This window comes from Ursus maritimus, unplaced genomic scaffold, assembly GCF_017311325.1.
Source record: "Ursus maritimus isolate PB19 unplaced genomic scaffold, ASM1731132v1 scaffold_22, whole genome shotgun sequence".
Classification (NCBI taxonomy): domain Eukaryota; kingdom Metazoa; phylum Chordata; class Mammalia; order Carnivora; family Ursidae; genus Ursus; species Ursus maritimus.
Window position 1 is genome coordinate 6,897,807 of NW_024424675.1, and position 23,123 is coordinate 6,920,929.

The 23,123-nt window shown below is 49.9% G+C and overlaps 1 protein-coding gene across 1 annotated transcript in view; it reads left to right on the top strand.

The window, feature by feature from the left end:
- Positions 1-5,742: 5,742 nt before the first annotated feature.
- The window catches only part of BFSP1 (beaded filament structural protein 1), a 34,440-nt gene continuing 17,059 nt past the window's right edge, over positions 5,743-23,123 (top strand). Inside the window, exons 1-4 of the mRNA XM_008710013.2 lie at positions 5,743-5,763; positions 14,974-15,069; positions 17,591-17,683; positions 21,928-22,035. Of these exons, the coding sequence (XP_008708235.2) occupies positions 5,743-5,763; positions 14,974-15,069; positions 17,591-17,683; positions 21,928-22,035 (318 nt within the window). The remainder of the gene's footprint in view (positions 5,764-14,973; positions 15,070-17,590; positions 17,684-21,927; positions 22,036-23,123) is intronic.

The window sequence follows — 23,123 nt, forward strand, 5'->3', positions numbered from 1 at the left end:
GTCCGCTAATCCGACGCACAAAAGCAGGCCCGCTGCTCTTTTATTCTTCCGGCGGCTGGGCCCGGTGTTGAGCTCAACAGCTGATCAGCTCTGGAACGTCCCAGCAGCATCCGGGGGGCCCCGATGTTTATTTAGCTGCCGGCCGCCTAGGCGCACGGCCTCCGGGAGCCGGCTTCGCGCGCGCTCGCCCGCACAGGAGCCATGTACCGGCGCAGCTACGTCTTCCAGACCCGCAAGGAGCAGTATGAGCATGCCGAGGAGGCGCCGCGCGCCGCCGAGCCCGACAGCCTGGTGGAGGGCCGGGTGGCGGTGCCCAGCCTGGCGGCGCTGCAGGGCCTCGGCGAGCGCGTGGCCGCCCACGTGCAGCGGGCCCGCGCGCTCGAGCAGCGCCACGCCGTCCTCCGGCGACAGCTGGACGCCTTCCAGCGCCTGGGCGAGCTGGCCGGCCCGGAGGACGCCCTGGCCCGCCACGTCGAAGGCAACCGCCAGCGCACCCGGGACTTGGCGGCCGAGCGCACGCGGCTGGAGCGCCAGGGCGCGGAGGCGCAGCGCACGCTCGACGAGTTCCGCAGCAAGTAAGCAGCGGCCGCGCGCGCGCGCGCGCGCGGTAGTTGGGGTTGGGGCTGTGGGGGTGGGGAAACGGAGGCCGCGCTTGGGCGGTCGCCTGGCGACCCAGGACCTCGTCCCCGCAGAGGGCGCGTGCGTGGTGCTTCTGCCTCGCCTAGGACTCCTTCCATTCCGATGGCACTTCGCAGTTTGCACAGTCATATCATTTACTTGCAATGCGGTTTAAAATTCAGGTATGATTTACATGCCATACCATGCACAGGTTTGGGGGCGCCTGGTTGGCTCAGTTCGTAGAGCATGCCATTCTTGATCTTGGGGTTGTAAATTCGAGCCCCACCTTGGGCAGAGAGATTACTTAAAAATAACACCTTTTAAAAATGTAGAGATAAGTGCATAGTTCGATGAGTTTTAACAATGTATGTACCCATGTAACTCCCAAACAAGCAGGGTATTTCCACCACCCCAGAAAGTTCCCTCCTGTCCTTTCCCAGTCAGCCTGCACCCCTCCCCCGCAAAAAACCCAGGGGCACCCAGAGTTCTGATTACTGTCAACAGATTAATTTTACATGTTCCGGAATCTCACAAAAATGGAATCTTACAGATGTGCTCTTATATGTCTGGATCTTTCTACTTAGCACAGTGTTTTTGAGATGTATCCATGTTATTCGATCCTCACAGCCTTATCCTGTAGTAGACGGTACTGCAATGGTTTTGCAGATGAGGAAACGAAGGCTTAGACAGTATCAAAATTCAGGGCAAGGTCACTCAGCTAGTGCCTCGCATCACTGGGATGGAATTCCAAGTCCTTAAGCCTAATCATCTATACCGCATCATAGCTGATACCTGGACATTATTTCAATGTGTGTCCTCTAGAGTCTTGCTACTTGAAGTGTGGTCTGTGGACCCGCAGCATTGCCATCACCCTGGAGCTGGTTAGAAATGGAGTTAAGCTTGACCTTTCAGAAGCCCTGGTCCAGAGCATGGTCCCCTCTTTCCACAGCCTGAATAAGATGATAAGATCACCTGAAGAACTGTTAAAAAGAAAAAAGGATGCTCAGCAATTTGCCACCATCCTCCCGGGTTATAAATGCCTGTGCTCTTTTACTCTGCAGGGGCACTTCAAGGAATTCGTTCTCTGATGCCCCAGCAGGTGTAAAATGGCATGCCCACATGGCAGTGTGATCTGAAATAGCAAAAGCCTGGAACGAACCCTAAATGCCTGTTCATAGGTAGACAGGTTATCAAATTGTGCTTCATTTATGCAATGGAATGCTATGCAGTGGTAAAACAAGGGAATAGTTTGTTACTACCATTTACTTTAAAACGAAGGAGAAGAGTAGAATTTTTTGCTTGCATAAGGAAAAAGAGAACACAAGCAGACATGTGAAAAAACTCAATGATTCTGGTTACATGTGGAGGACCAGGGAGTAGGAACTGGGCGATGAAAGCAGAGGAGACTTTTAATGGAACAGTTTTTTTATGTAATTAAGAGATTTATTCATTTAAAAGTTACATAAATTAATTAAAAAATACAGATGTCCAGGCCCCACCCTGGACCTCAGGTGCAGCCCAGAAATGTTAAGTTTTATGAGCTCCACTAGTAATTCCAGTGAAAAGCCAGGTTTGGGGACCCCTGGTCTAGGGTAGCCAGAGGGTCTTCTCCAAACGTTCTCTATGTCTGAGTTCCACATTCTTAATCTGAATCATGGGCAGGCTGTCGAACAAAATGTACTGAAAATGTTTATCAGATCGTACTCATTGATTTCATTCTTTTTTTTTTTTTTAAAGATTTGTTTATTTGAGAGAGAGAGAAAGTTAGAGATGGAGAGGGAGGGGGAGAGGCAGAGAGGGGGGAGTGGCAGTGGGAGGGGGACAGGCAGAGGGAGAGGGAGAAGCAGACTCCCTGCTGAGCAGGGAGTCCTATGTGGGGCTCCATCCCAGGACCTTGGGATCATGACCTGAGCAGAAGGCAGATGCTTAACCGACTGAGCCATCCAGGCGCCCCTCATTGATTTTATTCCTATCAGTCCTGTTTCCGGGTTTGATCCATAGAAACAGATTTGGAGCTGGAAGTAGGGATCTGGAAATCCACCTGTTAGAGCCCTTCATGGGAACACTGAGGCTTGTGGAGGGCCTGTGGGTAGCAGGACTTGAATTCGGGTTTTCTTACCCTGTGCTTTCTAGAACACTGTGTCTTAGGGAGGCTCCATTCTTGGATTCCTGCGGAGTGAGTCAGAGATAGGATCTCATTCAAATGAAGTACGAGTTTTCCAAAGCAAAGGGAAGCTCAGACAGCAAGGGAGCTCCATGGGTCAGCAGGAAACCCTGGATCCCCAGATGGTCTTCACTTAGTCATTAGGCCCCAGTCTACTGTGATGTGGCTGGACGGGTATGACTCCTTTAGGCCCCTCATTGAAGGAATGGCCATGTTGAATTTTCCTTGTCTTTTCCTAATTGCATTTGGTTCTGAGTGAAAGGACCATAGTTATGTCTTCATAGCTGTCCCTTTTAGCTCTGTGATTTATTTAGTAATTCCCATTAATTCATTCCCTCCCATTGCCCCTTTGGAGATACTTTGATATTCTGACTGAGGTATTGGGATTTAAAAATGATTATAAAAATCATACCCATCCACATGCATGGGTACATACACACCAACATTGGTTTTACATCCCGGAGGTGAGCTGATGGCTAGCCAAAGCCAGGTGAAAATAATGCAGAAGTGGGAAGGTATATGCAGCCTTGGTAGGCATATTCTCTACTTGGATAGTTGAATAATTTCAAAATCGGGTTTTCAGCACATCAGACAAAGACTAAATAAAGCAAGAATGAAGTAAAAACAAATAAAACTACCAAAATACATTGCTGAATACAGTCAATTGTCCAAATTGCTAAAAACCAAAAATAATTATGTAAAACAATCAGATAATTGAAGCCAAAGTGTTTTTTCACTTTATGAATTCTTATCATGAATTCTTTATAATGAAATCACTTGTCTTTAATATCTAGACTTGTCTTTACAGCATGAAAGTTACCCATGATAACATGTTATTGCATTATTTACCAAACATGTTTTTAAGCTACAGAAATTCTTAGATGTTTCTAGCAGGAAAGAGCAATGAGAAGATTTGGATTTTGCTAACAGTTTTATTCTCAAGGCTAACTAGCCATTAAACAATAATTTCTGGCCCCATTAGAGCCACACACAAAAGAAACTGCTAAATGTGTCAGCCTGGTGGGAAATGTAAAGATTGTACAAATATGTTTTCCCTACTGGTTATAGCCGAACTTCTTATGTGGCTTTAGAGCTGGGAGTAGGCACAGTGCACATAGTCCTAATTGTTCTTCCCTGAAGTCAGGACTCTTTAATTCTGAAGACACAGCAGCATGGTTTTCTAGCACCTCTTTTGGTACTTGACTTGAGCCCATGGCATGGGTGTACAAGGGCCCTAAAGCTAAGCTAGCTGAGTGCTAATTAGGATTAGTTTCAACCACAGATGGCATAAACTCCAAAGTGACATTAGCTTATCCAGGATGGATTTCTCTCTTGTGTAAGGTCTGGCCTAGCAAGCAGCTTAGCTTAGTATTTGAGGCACAGAAGGCTCTGCCTGGCCTTTAGGGAAGCAGCATCTATGTTTCATGGGCAGGATGGAGGAAAGGATGCAGAAGGACACACCCACACCATCTCATATCAAAGATATTTGGAGCCGGCCACAGACTTATGCTTACATCCTATTGGTCAAGACTTAGTCACATGGTCACACCTAGCTGCATGGAAGGCTGGGAAATGTAGTTTTCCCTCTAGGCAGCCCTGTGCCCACCAAACATAAGGGTTCTGACTCCAGTAAGAAGACCAGGATGGATATTGGGGGCAGCTTACAGGGAACAAGGTGGGAGTCATTTGGCAAGGGGCCTTCTCTCTTTCTTAAGGAGATAAAATTCCCCCTAGAGGGAAATTCTCTGAACAGAATGATTTCTGGAGTTTTTCTGCCTCCTTGATCCCTATCATTTTCTACAAGTCCAGGGAAGAAGACAAGGAGGAAAACTACATTCATTCCTAGTATCTGTTGCTTTATCAATTTTGTGTATGTTTAAATTTGGAGGCTCTCCCTGCTGTACCAAGGTAGCATGATGTGGCTATCAGGGCATGGTTTTTGGTGTCAGATTCAAGTGTGAGCCCTGACTCTACCCCTCTTTTAGTTTGGAGTCTTCCAGGAGCCGAGCCCAATCAAAGGGTTTGAAGGCTAGTCGCTTATTTGGAAGGTGACCTCAAAGAGCAAGGTTGAGGACTGAGGCAGTGAGGCAGGACGGGATGGCAGAAAACACCAAATGCGTTATCCAGCAGGTTAACATCGTGGGCCCCTGGAGCTAGCCTGCCAGTTGGAGAAACACTTCAGTTGTCCTAGCTGAGGGCGAGGGAGCTGGGGTATTTATGTACCCACTCACCTTCTGTCAGAAGTTAAGGGTTGCCCCAGGGGCACTGACTCTGGCCTGTCTGGCCTGCCCTGCCCACTGGCCCAGAGCAGGTCATTGGTGTGCAGGGGTGAGGGCCCAGAGATGAGGGCAAAGTGTCTGGAGCAGTTGCCCGAGGTCCAGGGCCAGTTTCTCAGCCTCAGTTTCCTTATCTTTCATGTGGGGAATAATGATAACTGCTCTTTTCCAGGGGTTTGTAAGGATTAAATGGCATAATCCAGAAAAACTGACACATGTGGATAAATACAATGGTATAGGCAACCCAAACAAGGTCAAGTTCAGGGTATTTGTTGTAGGTCATGCAGGGCAGCCTCTGTGCCACTGCTGTGCTTGGGTTAGGTGTGTGGAGATATGATTCCTTCATCCTTGAGCTGGCTGGGTGGGGGGATGGGCCTCTAGCCTGGGGACTCCTGTTCCATTCACCGTTCCCAGTTACCCCTGTGTGGTGGCCATGGCAGTTCTCTGCGCACGCACCATGCTGTGGAGGAGGCTGGGGAGCCACGGGCTCAGCAGTGCAGCGTTAGCTGCTATTTTAATCTTAGGGCCCTCTCCTTAAAGAGACGGCACAGTACTCATCTTAGATGAAACAACGCTGATTGTGTGATTATCACGTATGGAATCACGGAAGCTGTCCAACTTTTGCTTATGTGTCCTATTTGCAGGTATGAAAACGAATGTGAATGTCAGCTGCTCCTAAAACAAATGCTGGAACGGCTTAACAAGGTGAGCTGAGCACGAGCTTGAGTTTGAGTCTGGCCTTGAGTTGGAGAATGGAACTAAGTGGCTGAAACAACTGTCGCACTCCTCCACTCTGCATCCTTTTAGGATTCAGCTGTTTCTTTTGCTGTCACTCTCTCTCGATTCATAATTTTCAACTAAATCTTTGTGTGAACTCACACACCCAGGACACACAGTCCTCTCCTACGGCACACAGGGTGTCGTGAGAGAACCCTAGACTGTTCAGCTTAATGGGTTGCGCTAGGCTATCCACACATGGCAGCATTACAGTGACCAGCTGTGGTTGTACCATTCAGATGGCTGGTCGCAAACACATCAAACTGAAGAAACTTGCTTTGGGCAGTGGTTATTGGGATGCGAGGGTGTCTCCACTCTGTTGGCTGAGAATCTCGAAATTGCTCTTCTGCTGGAGAACTCTCATAGAACAGAGGAAGAAGTTTCCATTTCCCTTTAAGCTCTCCCGTCTCGGAGACTGGACAGTAGCCGTGTGGAGGGCACCAGGGATTCTGGAGACCCTCCTGGAGAGTCCTTTGCAGAGAATTTCCTTCTTCAGATCCTCCATCATCATCCTAACTGATTGGATTTTCTGTTCTAGGCAGGGGAGATCTGATACCAAATGGAATAATCCTGGATCTCAGAGGTTGGACAAAACCAGGGATGGCAAATAGCTGTCATTTCAGAGCTCAAATGTCCAAGCAGAAAGACCCATGGAGACTTTCAATGAAGGGCTACTTATTTAAGGCCATGGCTGCTTGTCCCCTTTCCCTCCCTTCCACACCCATAAGTCCTCATCAGAATTACTGATCGAACACAGCATCTTTCCCTGCCGTGCCCAGATGTGGCCTTAGGATTCTTCACGTGGAGCTCCAGGCAACCACTACAGATAGTCAGGTTTGGCTCAGGATATTTGCCAGTCCCTGGCTTTGTCCAGCCTCTGCTGTCTAGGATTAGTCTGCTAACCAGTGGGAAAGGCAGAACCACAACCTAGGGAAACTGAATTTTCTTTGTCTGTGTTACCTACCACATGATGCTTCTGTGCCCTTCCCTGTGTGAGCATATGGTGTATCGTCCAAACCAGGACACTGTGTGAAAGGAGGTGCCGTCAATATTTACCAAGGTCAATTAATAGAAACTGGGATTGTCTCAGTCCAGCCATTGTGTGAACACCCCAGATAGAAACACAAAGGTGGAGGTGAGAGTGTGCTTAGGAGAGCCCTCAGTGCCCAGGCTCAATGACTGGTCTTGTATTGGGTTGGGCCATGATGGCCCCAAGCCTGTTAAATGTTAAACAGGGATTTGGGTGTTATTAGCGTCAGACATCACCCAGCTGTTCTGTTGATACTTGTAGCTTATCCCCATTCTTGTTTTTGGTGGTGAAACCAGCTGCCAGATGGGGCCGCCATCTTGTCCACAGACCACTGCTTTTCAGGGACACAGGTGACTGACACCTTTCACGTAGATGCCACTTTCAGCCCCTCCCCAACACCACCACGTTTTGCTTTGTGAGTGTTTGTCCTCACTGCAACCAGGGCTCTCTCTGGACTTGTTTCTAAGGTTGTCACCCATGCAGTCCCATCATGGGCACTCTTCACAAAGGAGGGAGAAAGGGTGTAGTCCTTCTTCTTAGCTCTGGTGGAAAGTAACACTGCATTTAAAAAGCAGCTCCAGCCTTCTGTCATTGTTCTCTTATTAAAAAAGCAATACATATTCTCAGGTAGAAAAATAAGGTATCAGAGATGAGGCCAGGTAAGGGGAAGGCCTCCCACCATTTCCTCGCCCAGAGAACACAGCTGTAACACCTTTGTGTATATTGTGACAGTGTGAACAATTGGAGTATCAGACCCATGAGAATGTTACAGAAGTTCTGGGGAAAGATGCTACCAGCACCTCGGGCCAGAGCCAGCACAGGGCATTGGCGTGGCTGTTGCCTGGGTCCAGGGAAAGACAGTTCTGTTCACAAGTGAGTGTCCAGTCCAAAAAGGGAGAGCAACCTGATCATAGGACCCTTCGTGCCACTGTCGAGCACCTGTGAGACTTTGCGTGAATCGCCTCATCTCTCTGAGCCTCAGCTGCTTCTGTCTCTGAAGTCGGAGCAATCACAGTTGCCACCACCGTGGAGTGGATGTCTGTCGACACGCACATTAAGAATGAAGTGACATAATAGTGTCTGTGACTTGCCTGTCACAATTACTATTACAGAGCACTTGATGTGAGGGGTGCCAGCTTCGTTTCCCCAGAGTGTGGGATTCATGACTCTGGTGGAGTGGGAGATGATTTTAGACGGTGCGTGGAGGAATAATTTTCTAATAGCTGTGAGCTTATTTTTATGATTACTTCTTCTCAATAGCAGGTGACATCAAAAAGCGCCATTTTGAACGCATGTAAGTAAAGATGAATCAATTTGAAGAGAAATACGGAGTGACTAATAGCACAGGTGCTGCTCGGTTGTAGCAGAAATCCGGAGCTCAGCATATGATGCAGGGAGGTGGCCAAGTCCACGCACCAGCTTGGAGCCGTGGCACAGTTTTGTGGTTATTTATTCTACCCTCAGAAACGACCCCGTCCCACCCCTCTGTTGCCAGTGAGGAGGCTCACCTTTGGTGAGGTTCAATGACTTGGGAGCCCCGCAGCCCATCCTTGGCAGGTGTAGTCATGAGTCTTTTGTGTGCCTGGCTCATTCTCTGCCTCCCAAGGACAGTGGGGGTATCTCTGTCTCTCAGGAGACAGACACAGAGCCAGAGTCTCTGGGTAAAGATGGCCCCTTCACGCTTGATGTTGGTGCTCCATCCCCATCCCCTGGGCCACCTGAGGTCACACAGACATGCTGGGCACACTCGCGGCTTCCCGCACGTCTCTGGCTGTGGGGCGTGCATGATCCGCTGGAGGCACAGCCCGGAAGTGTGGGCGTTAGCACCCCAGGAGCAGCCCTCGGCCGCTGAGGGGTGGGGGTCGGTGGATGAGCTGCCCAGCTGCCCCACAGCTCGTAGCAACAGTTCAGAGGTGAGTTCTACAGCCTCTTAAAGGGTCCTCAGCACCACTGAGGTGTGGTTGTCCACAGGGGTAACCTGCTCATTATACACCTTCATGCCTTTGCTCCTTTCCCTGGATCACTTCCTCCTTCCAGGACTTCTTGGAATAAACATATGTACCCAATCCTTGCCTCAGGGGAACTCAAGGGGCTGGCCAGGGGAAAGCTGGACCTTCTTGTTCTCTCTCCATCGAGACCGTCACATCAGAAGGTAGAAATGGAAGAGTACATTCACGTGTTGTTGGCTGGTCATATCAGTGATTTTGGTTGACAAATCTCTGAGTGTCTACCTACTTTAGATCAACATGGCTTTGACTGTCAGCTCCGTGTCAGCGCCCCTTTCCTTTGGTCTTGTGGAAGGGATTCATCCCTAGGTGTGGCTGTGGAAAATGGGGTACAGGAGAAACCATTGACCCAGTCTTTGCACCATGCTTGGAAAATATCACAGTGTATGTTGACGAGAGGGATTGCTGCTGCTTTCACCAAACTGTCATCTGTTAATACTGCCCGTGTCATTACATCTTCAGAACAGAGTTCCTGTATTTTTAACAGCCAAAAAAAAAAAAAAAAAAAAAAAAAAAAAAAAGCAAAAAGCTGAAGCAAGCCACTCTTTGCTATAAAATAACTTTGAAATAAAATAACTTCCTCAACATACCACTTAAGTACTATGGCCAAAGTTATTCAGATTTTGAGACTTTAGATGCAGTAAGAATTCTCGATGACTTTTAAATATTTGGGTTTGGCTAACCTCTAGGACTCATTGTCTCTCTATGTATATTTGGTTATTGGTCCCAATAATGTCCAGTGTTGCTTATCTTAAGAAAACTATAAGGTGGCTTTAAGGTTTCTCTCCTTTTTTCCTTAAAATCCTCAGGATTTTAAAATGATGTAGGTTCTAGTCAAATGCTTTCACTTAAAAACAATTTCTTAAGAAGTACCAAAACTGCCCTATGTGCTTTCCCACGCAATTTGTGGATCTTCAGTGCGTCCGGGGAAAGGGTAAGTAGCAAGGGTGTTTGGGGAAGGGGCAGGAAGCCTTTGTTTTCAGGGCTACGAGGCTTCATTTGCCTAAGAACAACTCTGGGGCTATAGATGAACATGTGGAGTAGAGAAGGAGAGGGAACAGGTAGGGCTGAGTTCAGGAGGGGGTTGGGGGTGGGGAGGCTGGAGAACAGGACAGAGGAGGAACCAGGAGGCGTGCAGAGGGAGAGAGGTTGAGGCAGTGGGAAGACAGGGAGCAGAGCTCTAGAATGGACTCAGCACCATTCTACAGGCCAGCCTTAGCACCGGGAAGGAAAGCAAAACCTACAATTTTGGGGAAGGTTTTTGACATCCAAGCTTGAAGTGTTTTTTAATTAAACCCAAATTTACTAGAAATCTCAATGAACTTGAGTACCCATTCTGAGCAGCTGCTTGGATGCTGGATTTGAGGCTGGGTAAAGATACAGACAGTTGGGTTTTTAGTGGAATTTCTAGCATCTTTGTAAATGGATCGTCAGGCTGATTCTTCAAAGGCACATTGGACTCCTCTCCAGTCTCTTTCTCAAAAAATGGTTTATATCAGTGATTCTGGAATTTCCTTGTGGACCGGCAGCACCCGGAGGTCATGTTAAAATACAGATTCCTGGGTCTTGATCCCAGAAATTCTGACCCAGTAGGTCTGGGATCTGCCAGATATTTTATACTCCAAGTCATTTTACATTTCTCATTACCGCTAGCTGTCATTAACCACACTTTGAGAACCACTGGCCCAAATAGCCAACACATACAACATCAGGGTTGGAATGTTTTCCAAAATTAGGCTATTGACCCAGAGTCTACATTTGGAAAAAATCTACATGCTGCTGCTGGTGGAGCTTTTGAAAATGCAGCCGACAGCATCCAAAGCATAATAAAAACACAGGCGTCCACACATTTCTGAGTTCTGGCGCAAACAAAAGAGAGCACTCCCAATCGACTCCTCCTCCCCACACCAGCAATTGTACATTCCAGTGGCAACTACTCACCTTTGCCAGTGCTGGGGGCAGTTTGTCAGATGATTGTCCTAAAGCAAGAGAATGTGCTGCAGAAGCATCTGGTAATCCCTATATTAAGGATAAATATCGGCTGGCCTTTATTATCACCCGTGAGTTGTTTTAAAGGCTTGGCTGGTGGGAACCAAGTGTGGTTGTTTGGCATGATCCTAAGAGGGAGACGGGGGAAGAAAGGCAGGCACCTTGCAGGATGGGGTCAGGACTCAGCACTCAACTCTCGACTAGTTGAGTGAAGCCCAAGACAGATTCCAGTCCTATCGTTTCCCATTAGCTTCCCCCAACTAGCTGCGTGACCCACTGGTCAGTCTGGCCTCAGCCTGTCCGTCTGTAAGGACAGACTCTAGTTTCTGAGCTGCGTTTCCCTCTGAGGGAAGAGGGCTGCCGGGGGGTTGGGGGGGCCTGGCCCCTTACCTTACTGCAGTCATGGCCTTCCAGAAGCATGTCTCTGCTTTGCCCCTGTACATTGGCACCCTGGGATATTTTGTTTGAAAGGTGACACATGTAACTTAAGAAACATCTGAGGACCAATGACCTTGAGGGTTCCTTCTATTTCTAAAATCGTGAGTGTTTGATCCTTTTAGAAGTCATGGCACAAAGGATCCTTGAAACCCTATTTCCAGTTCCTCAGCTCTGGTGATTGTGGACTACTCGCGGACAAGTTTTTGGTAAAAATGAAGATGTTTGAGAATTCTCCGCCTCGCTTCATCCTCAGCAGTCTTAAGAGGGCTGTGGTGGGAGGGTGAGGATAAGGGTAGGGGGGAGGGAGGGTAGAAGGCTCTCCAAACGACTGGCTCAAGGTCTTCGACCAACTCTGCCCCAGACTGAGCCGTGCCCCTCCAAGGGGTGTCCCTGTCCGCAGGGTTGAGAATCACTTCCCCAGCAAACCACTGCTCGTGCAGGAAGTGGAGCTGCGTCCCCACACACTCTGACTGTCCTTCCCATCACTGGGGTCCTGGTAGGACTGTCAGTGAAGCTGATGGCCATGTGACCCATGTTGGCCATCACAGCGCTCTCCCAGAAACGTGACTCGGGACACAGAGGCGAATTCATTTGTAGCCGGTCATCCTGGGGGGGGGGGGCATTACCTCCTGCTGCTTTCCATCCCAGAGTCCTGGGACTGCCCTGCTTTCTGTCCTTCTTGAGACCTGGCTGCCTTTCCTTTGGAGTCTCTAAATTATCCCGGCTCTTCCTGGTTCCACAGCTCTTTCCCATTGCTGGAAAGAACCCCGGGCTTTCTTTGTATCACCATTTCTCTCACCAAGGGGCTTCACCAGGCTCATGTGCTCATTCTGGGTAATTCAGAGTCACCAGGGGCCCTACTCACTTGCCCTGGGGGATGCACACCTTGATTGTACAAGTGTCATTGAGCTTCCAGGGGTGGGCAGCGTGCGTCTTCTGAAGGAAGAAGCAATGTTGCGGTGTCACTGAATTCTGCATTCCTGTCCCTGTGACACAGGATTCCAGGACCCATCGTGAAGCCCTGAGGGCAGAGCTCATCAGAAGTCAGCGACTGATTAATTCATTCATCAAAAGAATGAGCCCAGAAACTGAACACCCAGAGTTAGTTTTCACATTAATTTAGTTCAGACAGTTCAGAGCCCTGCACCTGGAGCCATGCATCCCTGGTTTGTAATTTGGTTCATTGTCTTACTTATGATTTAAAAAAAAAAAAACGACTTCAGACCCTGTGCAGGTCTTTCAAAGGGTATGATTTTCTGCTATGCTCCTCTCCCAGGGGGCAGCAGAGGCCCAGCTCCCGCCCGCAAGTGAGTGAGTAGAACCCTGGGGGAAAGCAGAGAAGCGTCCAAGGGCAGTGGGCAGGGAACCAGCTCCAGGTTGGGGTCCTTCTCTCCTTCTGTCTGAGGGTTCCCTCCCTACCTGGTTGCTCAGTGTTGGCCTCCCTGGTCCCCATCAAGGGACTTCAGAGTCTTCAGAGGGAAAGATTTAGTAAACAGAAATGAGAGGAGAGAAACTGGGGGTGTTCCCCCTGGGGCAGAAACCTGGAGGAGACACTGAGGAAGAATGGGATGCTCCCTTGTGCCCCAAATTAATCCTGGCTCGGGAACCACCAGCCAGGTGCACTGGGGAGCAATCAAAATACCCTGATGGTTGCCAGTTGATCTGGTTGGTTTTGTAGAACCCTGAAGTTCTTTTAAGGTAAACTTGGGGGCGCCTGGGGTGGCTCAGTCGGTTAAGTGGCCAACTCTGAATTTCGGCTCAAGTCCTGATCTCAGGGTCGTGGGACTAAGCCCCGTGTCAGGCTTAGCACGGAGTCTGGAGTCTGCTTGTCCTTCCCCCTCTGCTCCTCCCCCTGTTTGCGCTCTCTCTCAAATAAATACATAAAATCTTTAAAAAAAAAAAAAAGATAAAGTTCTCTTTGGTAGATAAAATAGCCTCAGAGGTTTGAGCTGGGTGGGGATTAGCTGCCCCCCCCCACAATTTTGCTCGAGTTTCAGACCAAATTCACACAGGCATGTATTTCTTAATTAAGTGTTTATTCTGATGCAGGCCCCCTAAAGTTCATACAGCCTGTTCCCTAAGCTTATGAAGTCCCAGCTTTCTGACATGGTGGGTGCTGAGGCCACACTTTGCATGAAAAGCTCATTCAAGGCAGGTGATCCCCTGGAGTCGGAATTCTAATATCCTTATTGTCAGCATCCAACAAGCAGAATCTTGCCACACCAGTCATCTTTTATAGGAGTGATGAAGGAATCCGGTGCCTTCCTGTGGAGTGCAGGCAAAAAGGGCTTCCGGGAATCTAAATCCTCTTAGTGCAAGAGTGGGGTATGTGTCAAAATATCTTGGCCAGTTCTCATGCCTGACTGTTTTAACTCTGCTCACACAAGGATGGAGTATGTCTTAAATATGTTAGCCAACCACATAGCTACCTTTATTTATGAAAGCCCATGGCTCCCATTCATCATGCTTTTCAACAAGTCATTAGTAAGTCAGTAAAAGATTCATTCGGCAAAGCCTCAGGTATTGGCAGGTGTGCATGGAAGAGGTGTCCCGGAAGAGTGACGGTCTTGAGGAATCCAAGAGTTGCTCACTGGTAATATCACGCTGGACTGCTACAGTATTAAGGCAGTTCCAGCCATCACAGCACTATCTTTCCTTTATTTTATTTATTTGAGAGAGAGAGAAAGAGTGCGCGCGCACGCACACACACACACACACACACACACGAGCAGGGGCAGAGGGAGAAGCAGACATCCCGCTGAGCACGGAGCCTGATGCGGGACTCGATCCCAGGACCCTGAGATCGTGACCTGAGTCGAAGGCAGCCGCTTACACTGACTGAGCCACCCAGGCGCCCCACAACACTATCTTATTAAGAGCACAGTATTTCAACCTGTTTGGTTTACCCAAGCAAGAGCAATGAGATGAAAGTCGGTGAATGATCAGAATGTTTGGTGAGAACACTCAGCCTTGTGTCCTAAGTGTCATTTCCAATTTTAAAGGAGTAAACATTGTTTACCACAGCAATTATTAAAAATGCATTTTATATTAAAGATACACAGCGTCAGGATAAGTGTCAGCAGTCCTCGGGAGAAAGCTATTAAAATGGAGGTTTCAGCGTTAACAGAAAGCCCTTTCTTGGTCTTAGAAACTCAACTTCCTGATGATGAGATATACAACAGATACAGATGTAACTTAAATTTTAAGGGTGTTGGTAAATTTTAAAGCCTTGATCTATCTAGATCAAGGTTTTGCAACCCTGGCACTATTGACATTTTGGACTGGAGAATTCTCTCTTGTGGGGGGCTGTCCTGTGTATGGTAGGACATTTAGCAAGATCCCTGGCCTCTGCTCATTAGATGTCCGTCGTCACACCCCAGCACCCAAGTGGGAACAGTTGTAAATCTCTCCAGATACTACCAAACGTCCCCTTGGGGGCAAAATCAATCTCTGTGGAGAACTGTTCTAGACCAGGTCCAATGGGATAACCCAATGCCTTACCAGAGATGTGGAATCTCAGACAGTCTCTCAGACTTACTGAATAAGACTCTGCATTCTAATAAGACTCCAGGAGGTCCATGTGCCCACACACCTGGCTGATTTCACACCCATGTCCCAATACCTCCACTGAGCAGCCCCTCTGGGCCGGATGTGTGACTCAGTTTCTCATTGTAGGAAGCTGATGAAGCCTTACTGCATAACCTACGCCTTCAGATCGAAGCCCAGTTTCTACAGGACGACATCAGTGCAGCAAAGGACAGGTACAAAAAGGTAACCGTGAACCTTCTGAAGCCCTTCCCCCTGATAACCCAGTTTTGGTTTGGCCAAACAAGACCGGGGCCCTTGTGGCTGACACGTGAGCCTGCTATAGTGTGTATTGCCCCCGAACCACGTGGGTGATGGGTTGGTTGCCGGATGGCCCTTTGTGAGCCAGACGTGTGTAGAGGAGGAGGGCTTGGGAACTCATGTCTGTGGAGTCCAAGTGATTTTGCATAGATCCATTTTGAGTAAGCTAGGATCTGTCAGTCGCAGAAAATGCAACATATGTATATTAGCTCTGCCTCCAAGCCAGTGAGTTGGCATTCAGGAGCTTCCTGTCATGTAGCACTCTGCTCTGCCTCCCACCCCCGCTAGCTTCTCACAGGCTTGACTTTGGGGGGCCTTGGCATACTGGACAAATCCAATCCTGGAGCTGTGTAACTGTGGGCAAGTGGCCTTCCCACTCTGAGCTGCCTCATCTTCAAAATCCAAATGCCAGACTCTCCTTCCGCACAGCAGTGTGGTGAACAGTAGTGGACCTGTGAGCCTGGCTGTGGTCCTGGGGGCTGAGCTCTCTGGTGGGCTGTGGCCTCCTTCATGCCAGTATCCGCAGCTCTGCCTCCAGATGCCCTCCAGGCAGTGGAGGGTGGCTCTGCCTCATGGGCCATGGGCCCCTGGAGCAGCCCCAGCCAGTGACAGTATGCATTGGTGGGTTCATACCCCAGCTGCCTCTCACCTGCTGTTCTGCGCAGCTTCCAGGGAGCCCCATGAGGCCTGAGCGCCAGGTGCCCACTGTGGTAACTTACCTGGTAACACGCTCCTTATTGGCTGCCTTCCCTTTCCTGTCTCACTTCTCCCTCCAACATTTCCTGGCATCTTCACCCACATAAACTGCACTCAGACCCGTCTCTCAGGGACTATAGCTTAGCCAACCCAGGCTACTATAACAAAGTACCACCGACTGTGTGGCTTAGAAGCAACAGAAATTTGTTTCTTACAGTTCTGGAAGCTGGAACACTGAGCTGGGACCTGAGCAGGGTCAGGTTCCGGGGAACGTCCTCTTCCTGGCTTGCAGACGTCTCTCTCCTTACTGTGTGCTCACCTGGGCTTTCCTCGATGCCAGCTGTTTGGTGTCACTTCTTCTAACGACACTGATCCCATCATGGGTCCCCACCCTCATGACCCCATCTAAATCTAGTTATTTCCCAAAGGCCCCTCCTGCACACCCCATCCCAGTGAGGGTTAGGACTTCCCCTTGTGACATTTGGAGGGTCAGAATGTTCAATCACTAACGGTCTGCTGCTGGGGAAACTGAGGCAGCATGCGAGTGTAGGTAAGACACCTGGTACAGTCTGGAGCCCGGTGTGTGCTCAGTAGCATTAGACTCTCTTCCTGCCTCAGTGTGGACCTGCCTGCACCCAACGGAAGGCCCCGTTGCTCACCCTGAAGGGGTCCCCGTCCCTTTGGCATTCTTCTGCCTTTCCACCGGGCCTGGCTTGTTTCCTCCTCCCCACCTGCCTTCTTGCCCATGTTATACTTTGCAGGAATCCTGGGAGCAGTGCCTGGGGCAATCTCTAAAGCAACTGAAAGCATTCTTTGAGGCCATTTAGAACAACGATAATAGTGAGAAGCCTCTGTGCATGAGCTCACTGGTCCTAATACCAGCCTCATGAGATAGTGTCATAGGGTAGGCTCCCTAGGAGCAGAGTCCAAGTGGTGATTTTTGCGTGATTGCTGTATTAATGGTGAGCTCCCAGGAGGAGACGAGGGGGAACAGGGGCACAGGGGTGCGAGCTGAGCAAGGGTGTGAGCTTAGCTGGAGTCTTGCCTTAGCCTGATCCCATGGGGCGGTGGGGGGGAGCATGAATTGCTCCACAGGGTTGGTCCCACATTGAGGCAAGAGGGTTGGCCAAGGAGTCATTGGTTCGGGTCAGGGGCAGGGTGGGATTGGGGGGTATTTCTTCCTGGACCAGATAGCCATTGTCTGGCTGAGGGCAATTCTCTGCGCTATGCTGATGGCTCTCACGCACAGAGCTGGGCACAGGAGCTCTTCTGGGAAAGGGGATCAGGCACCATCTCCAGACTGTTAGTCCTCTTATATGCAAAACCCTGAGTGTGAGGAGGTTTAAATCGCTTACTCAAGACCACATCCAGCTTGATTTAGTCTGGGATTGACTGACCAGCCTTTGAAGCACTGCCCTGTTCTGGGATCAGAAATGGTCCTTTTTACCCTGGGGGCCTCTTTGTTCCCCATCTCTGCTTTTCTCTGATGGCTCTGCTCTCCTGGGCTCTAGGAACACCAGCAGCAAAGCATCCGCGTCACTGAAGGGAAATGGCGAGATAAATCAAGCCTCAGTTTCTTCATCTGCCCCCTTGTTCTTGTGAAGATTAAAGTGTCCACTGCTCAGGTCACGGTCTGTCCTGTCTGTGATGGTGAACGTGCGAAAGCATTCATCCCTGGGGTCACCTGGTTCCGGAGGCAAAATCTAGAGCAGCTCAAGTTTTAATGACAACGCTTTCCTTCCCCCGACAGAATCTTCTGGAAATTCAGACCTATGTCACCATCCTGCAGCAGATTGTCCAGACCACCCCTCAAGCATCTGCCATTACAAGTGGGATGAGGGAGGTAAGAATCGGGTCTTCAGCTGCAGGGAAAGCATATCTGGGGATGCCTCTTATGCCCCCAAGAGCCTAGTTAACAGAGGCCCAGGTGAGGCCTCAGGTCAGACTGGGCGCCGAGCTGCCCTGGGTTCACTGGCCCCACTCTCACTCTGCATTCACATTTGAAGTTTGCCCTTCTGTTCTTTTACTCAGACTGGGAACACTGGTGTTTAGACTGCTGAGGACACAAACTGCGTCTCTGACCATTGTCTTAGGCATTTGCTCTTGAGTATTATGGGCTGTTCTTCCTTGTGTAGTTCATAAGAAACTGCCGGACTGTTTCCCAAAGCGGTTTGCATCGTTGTGGCCCATCATCAATGAATATGTGAGAGTTTCTGTTGCTTTGTGTGCTTGCCAGCACTGGGTATGTCGGGTTTTTATTTTGTTTTTTCGTTTTGCTCTTCTAACAGGTATGTCGTATATCTCACTGTGGTCTTATCTGCGTCCCCTGATGACTAATGACGTTGAACATTTTTTTCATGGGCTTCTTTGCCATCCATGTAGCTTTTTTGTTGCGGTATCTGATCAAATCCTTTGCCCATTTTAAACAATTATCTGTTTTCTTATTCTCCTTATCAATTTGACCATAAATTTTAAATACAGAGAGCCCCCGCCCAATTCATGACCATATTTTCAAGGTCGGCTGCTGTTAATGATTATGTGTTTGTGGGATGAAAACTCAGGGAAAAAATAGAGATTACAGAAGCCAATTTAAAAAAAATGTGAATTTGGATGTAAAAACCTTATTTCTGATATAATGTTCCTCATTCCTTCTTCCTTTAGCTCTCTAGCTGCTGGCGTAATTTTTTCTAATGTGGCTTGTTGGATTTTGTGATGCCTAACACGAGACATGTAAAAATCCACAGACGCTAATGCAGGTTACGACAAAAATGTCATGGTGCCCCTTCTGCAGAGGCTGTGGGAGGCCGGTACAAGGTTTGGTGGACCGGTCAACTGGTGAGAGTCTGGGTATTTTGCAAGGATCACTTAGGACAGTGATGCTCAACCCCAGTGACACTTGCACTTGCCTGCAAGTCTGCGTAGACCACGCCCCAAGTCAATTAATCAGCTGCCTGGCAGGTGGAGCCCTGACCCCCTCATTTAGAAGCTCCCAGGGCAGAGTGCAGACAAGCTGCAGGACCTGTGGGCCAGGGGAGCTGGCTGCTTGAGTCTTTTTGCTTTAACTAATTTTTTTTTTATATTAAAGCTGAAGAAACCCCAGCATTTGCTTTTAGAAGACTTTATTATTTTTTTTAGGATTTATATATATATATATGTATATATATATATAGAGAGAGAGAGAGCTCACACACATGGGTGGGAAGGGGGGGCAGAGGGAGAGAAAGAATCTTAAGCAGGGGTGTAGAGCCTAATGCGGGACTCTATCTCACGACCTGAGATCCTGACCTGATCCGAGACCAAGAGTCGGATGCTTAACTGACTGAGCCACCCGGGTGACCCTAGAAGACACTTTAAAACTCTGCCAAGGAAACTTGCTCGTTCTTGGGGATGTTCTCATCCATATTGCCCACCAATGACCATTTCAGGCGCCTGCTCTCCATAATTGGTGTAACCGAGGTTTCCACAGAGACCTAAAATAGCTTTTCCTGACGATTTAATTTTCTTCGTCAGAGATTTCTTTCCAGATACCTTATTTTTATTGTGCATACTCATTTTTCCCTCTGGTTCAAAAGTATCTTACACCAAAGCACACCTTTTAATCATATCATCTGTTTTCTTGTAACAAAATTCTTCTGAGTTGCAAGAATATAGAGACTATCTGGTCTCAGTCTGAAAGCATCGGTGATCGTCAGTGATCTTAGCATTGTCTGGGAGCTAGTTAGAAATGCAGAATCTCCAGCCTGAGCCCAGACCCACTGAGTCAGAATCTGCCCTTTTAGCAAGACCCCCCTGGGAGAAGCAGAGGTTCAGAAAGCATCACATCCTTTATTAATCTGCCTTAAAAATTCTATATATGAGATCGATGGTCCCTTTTGGGTTTGTTTCATTGTTGTTACCTAGAAAATGTGTGAGTCAGCTTTGCAAAATGAGGATATAATTAGTGTTGTTCTAGGAACACAGGTCACCCGGTTGACGTGTCAGTAAAGCATCATTTCGGTGCCATCTACCCGGAGGCCACTGGGGACGCATCCATGGTCAAATAAAGCTGGGTGTATTATTCACTGCAGCAAGGGAGGGAGTACCCCGTGGAGACTTGCTGGGTGTCTCAGGGGAGGAGGGACGTGTGAGAGGATCGAGGCCTGTGGTAGGTGATCTGGGGGAGGGACCAGCTAAGCAGGGCCCTGCTCTGGGTCGGGTGCCCTCGGGAGAGGGCTGGTCCTATGAGCACCCCATAATTTGTACCCGGGAGGCTGTCCTTGGTGATCAAGCAGCACCCCTTGTGTTAGTGGGGGAGGGGACGTTTGGTGATTTTTGTGGGTGCTCAGACACAGGGCGGTCTTGTTTCTGTCTCATTCCCCCATGGTCCCCAAGTGACATCTTTGGATGTTGGGGGGGGCCTCAATTATGAGTAGAGAGCATCATGGCCTGGTGACGAGTGCCGGCTACCAGCTGAGGGCAGCCGGGCTTTCTTCCTTCCTCTTCAGTGAGTATCCCAGGGTCTCCTGTGCCCCCTGGGGGCCGGCGTGAGGAGGCATGTAAGATGAATAGGAGAGACAGGGCCAGACCAGCAGGCAGGGCCCCGGCAGGGGGGTGGTGCCACGTCTGGGCGCCATGTCTGCCTCTCTCCTGAGGCTGCAGGCCTAGAATGTGCGACATGGGGCACGTATGCACATCTTCCACGTGGTGGCACTTCGGGGACCTGAGTCCCCTTCTGCTCCCAGCCATCCCCTTGTCCGCATCTTTGAGGCAGGGAGGTGGGGACGGAGACACAGAGAAGACGGAGTCAGAGAAGCAGAGACTGAAAGACCCAGAGAGACCGAGAGAAAGCATGCCCCACATGCCCCGAGAAACACGGGGAAAACGGGCTCGGGAGTGAGCACGCAGAGCCGAGGAGGGCCTTCTGCAGTTACGTCTGGGATCTCACGCTCGACCCGGGCCCCCCGGGGTCAGGCTGTGGTCCCGGGCCCACGCTTCCTCCGTCCGTGCGCGTCTGTCCGTCTTGCTGTAGCATCTCCGCGCCTCTGTCGTCGCGGCAGCCGCTTTGCGATGTGAGGGAAAGCGGGGGGCTGCCTTAGCTGTGCGGCTCTGAGCGGGACCCCCGGGCTCGCGCTCACTGCTCGATTTTTGCCTGGCGGTGAGGCGCGCGCTCCGTGTCGGAAGGCGCTCCTCCTGAGCCGAGGCAGGCTTTTGGCGAGGGATCTGGCTGTTCTGGAACGGACGGTGGAGGGGCCAGGTGGAGATGGCGCCCGCTCAGCCGAGTGGAGAGGTTGAGGCCGGATCTTCGGCCTCCCCGGGGCCCCTCCGTCCCTGTAGGCCCTGGAGCCCGCCGGCCGGTGCCTGGAGCGGCAGGGGCATCTCGGCGCCGTCCACCGCCCGGGGCTCAGACGGACCGCGCCACCTGCACGGACAGACAGCGGAGCCCAGCAAGAGCCGGCGTTCCCAGCTTTCCCTTTTACAGAAGCACAAAGCGCCGCGTCCAGAGTCTCTTCGCCAGTGTGTATGGCCCGGTCGGGTCTAAAATGTGGGTGTCCTGCGATTTGCACTCCTAGCACTTACGGATGAGCCTCTGAAGACAAAGAAAAGGCATGAATTCAGGGTGGCCGCCACGGGCCTGTCTTGTCAGCTCGGGCTGCTGGGACGAGCAGCACAGATGGGGCTGCGCAAACGACAGGTGTTTGTCTCTCCCAGCTCCGGGGGCTGGACGATCAGCTCCGGGATCAGGCTGCCGGCAGAGTCCGCTCTTGATGAGGGCCTGCTTCCTGGTTTGTCGTCAGCCGCCATCTTGCTGCGTCCTCACATGGCCTTTCCTTGGTGCATCTTGGAGAGAGAGAGAGCTCCCAGGTGTCTCTTCCTCTTCCTATGAGGACACTGACCCCGCCATGTGTGCCCCATCCTCATGACCTCATCCAGACCTCAGCACCTCCCGAAGGCCCCAACTCCTAATACCATCCCATTGGGGCCCAGGGCTTCAGTCTGTGAGTTTGGGCCAGGGGACACGAACATGGAGAAACTTCTTTGCCCCCTTTCCCTTTAGATTTGCTCACACATCAAGCGCATGTGGGTGCTGAGTCTGGCCTTTTTGTGCAGGAGAAGCTCCTGACAGAACGGGAAGCCGCCGCCCTGCAGAGTCAGCTGGAGGAGGGCCGGGAAGTGGTGTCCCTCCTGCAGGCCCAGAGGACGGAGCTGCAGGCCCAGGTACGGCTCCACACCCTCGCGTCCGCTGCTCGCCGTTGGGCATTCAACCACACATGGGAACTGGGTTCTACAACACATTGTATTCCGGTGTCCTGAGCGTGAAGCAAAGTGTACAAGCATCCAACAGGGGGGAATTGTCACACACTCAACACACCTGTGTGTCCAGTGCTCAGAGCCAGGAACTGGCCTCTCTGAGTAGTGTGACCAGCTGTCCTGCTCTGACCGAGGGTTTCCTAGGACAGAGGACTTTCATGCCCAGACTGGCAAAGCCCTGGGTAAGCGGGGATAATGGGTCATGCTAATTCTAGGAGCCTCAGAGGTTCCCCTTGTGCCGCTCCTCCCCCATCAAGGCTTCTGCAAGTCGATACGTTTTGCCCAGTTTAACCTTCTTCTTAAAAATAAGAAGAGATGGATACATATTGGAATTTTTATCCCCTGGTTGGTCAAATCTATGCTTCCTGTTTCTCGTTTCATGACCTAAAATCTCTCCTTTGGAAGATGTTTTTAAAGATTATTTTTCAAGATTTTCAAAAATTTATTTATTTTTGAGACAGTGAGCACGAGCGTGGGGGAGGGGCAGAGGGAAAAGCAGACTCCCCGCTGAGCAGGGAGCCCGACACAGGCTCGATCCCAGGACCCCAGGATCATGACCTGAGTCAAAGGCAAACATTTAACCTACTGAGCCACCCAGACGCCCTCTCCTTTAGGATTTGATTACAGGCTTGGGAAAGGGTGGTTGTATCAGTGTTCGCCTCTGCTCAGAATTTGTTAGCATAAAGCTCCCATTTCTACCCCCTCCCTTTCTTTTTTTTTGGGGGGGGGAAGCTTAATTTGAAAACTAAAGTCACCAGAAGAGCTCACTCCTCTTTCCGTGGCCTTCCTTCTTGGTTAATGAGCTTCATAGCTCATCCTCCTGATTCCTTCCAGTTTTCTTCTCTCATTAATGTACCATTCTGATGGGGCCCATGGGGTTAAAATACTAAATCTTCATGTACTGTGCACCTGCGTTTCCTAAATCTAAAGATAAATTGACATTTGGTTTGACGAGTACATATAAGGGACAAGAGAACAATAAGTTTGAAAAATTG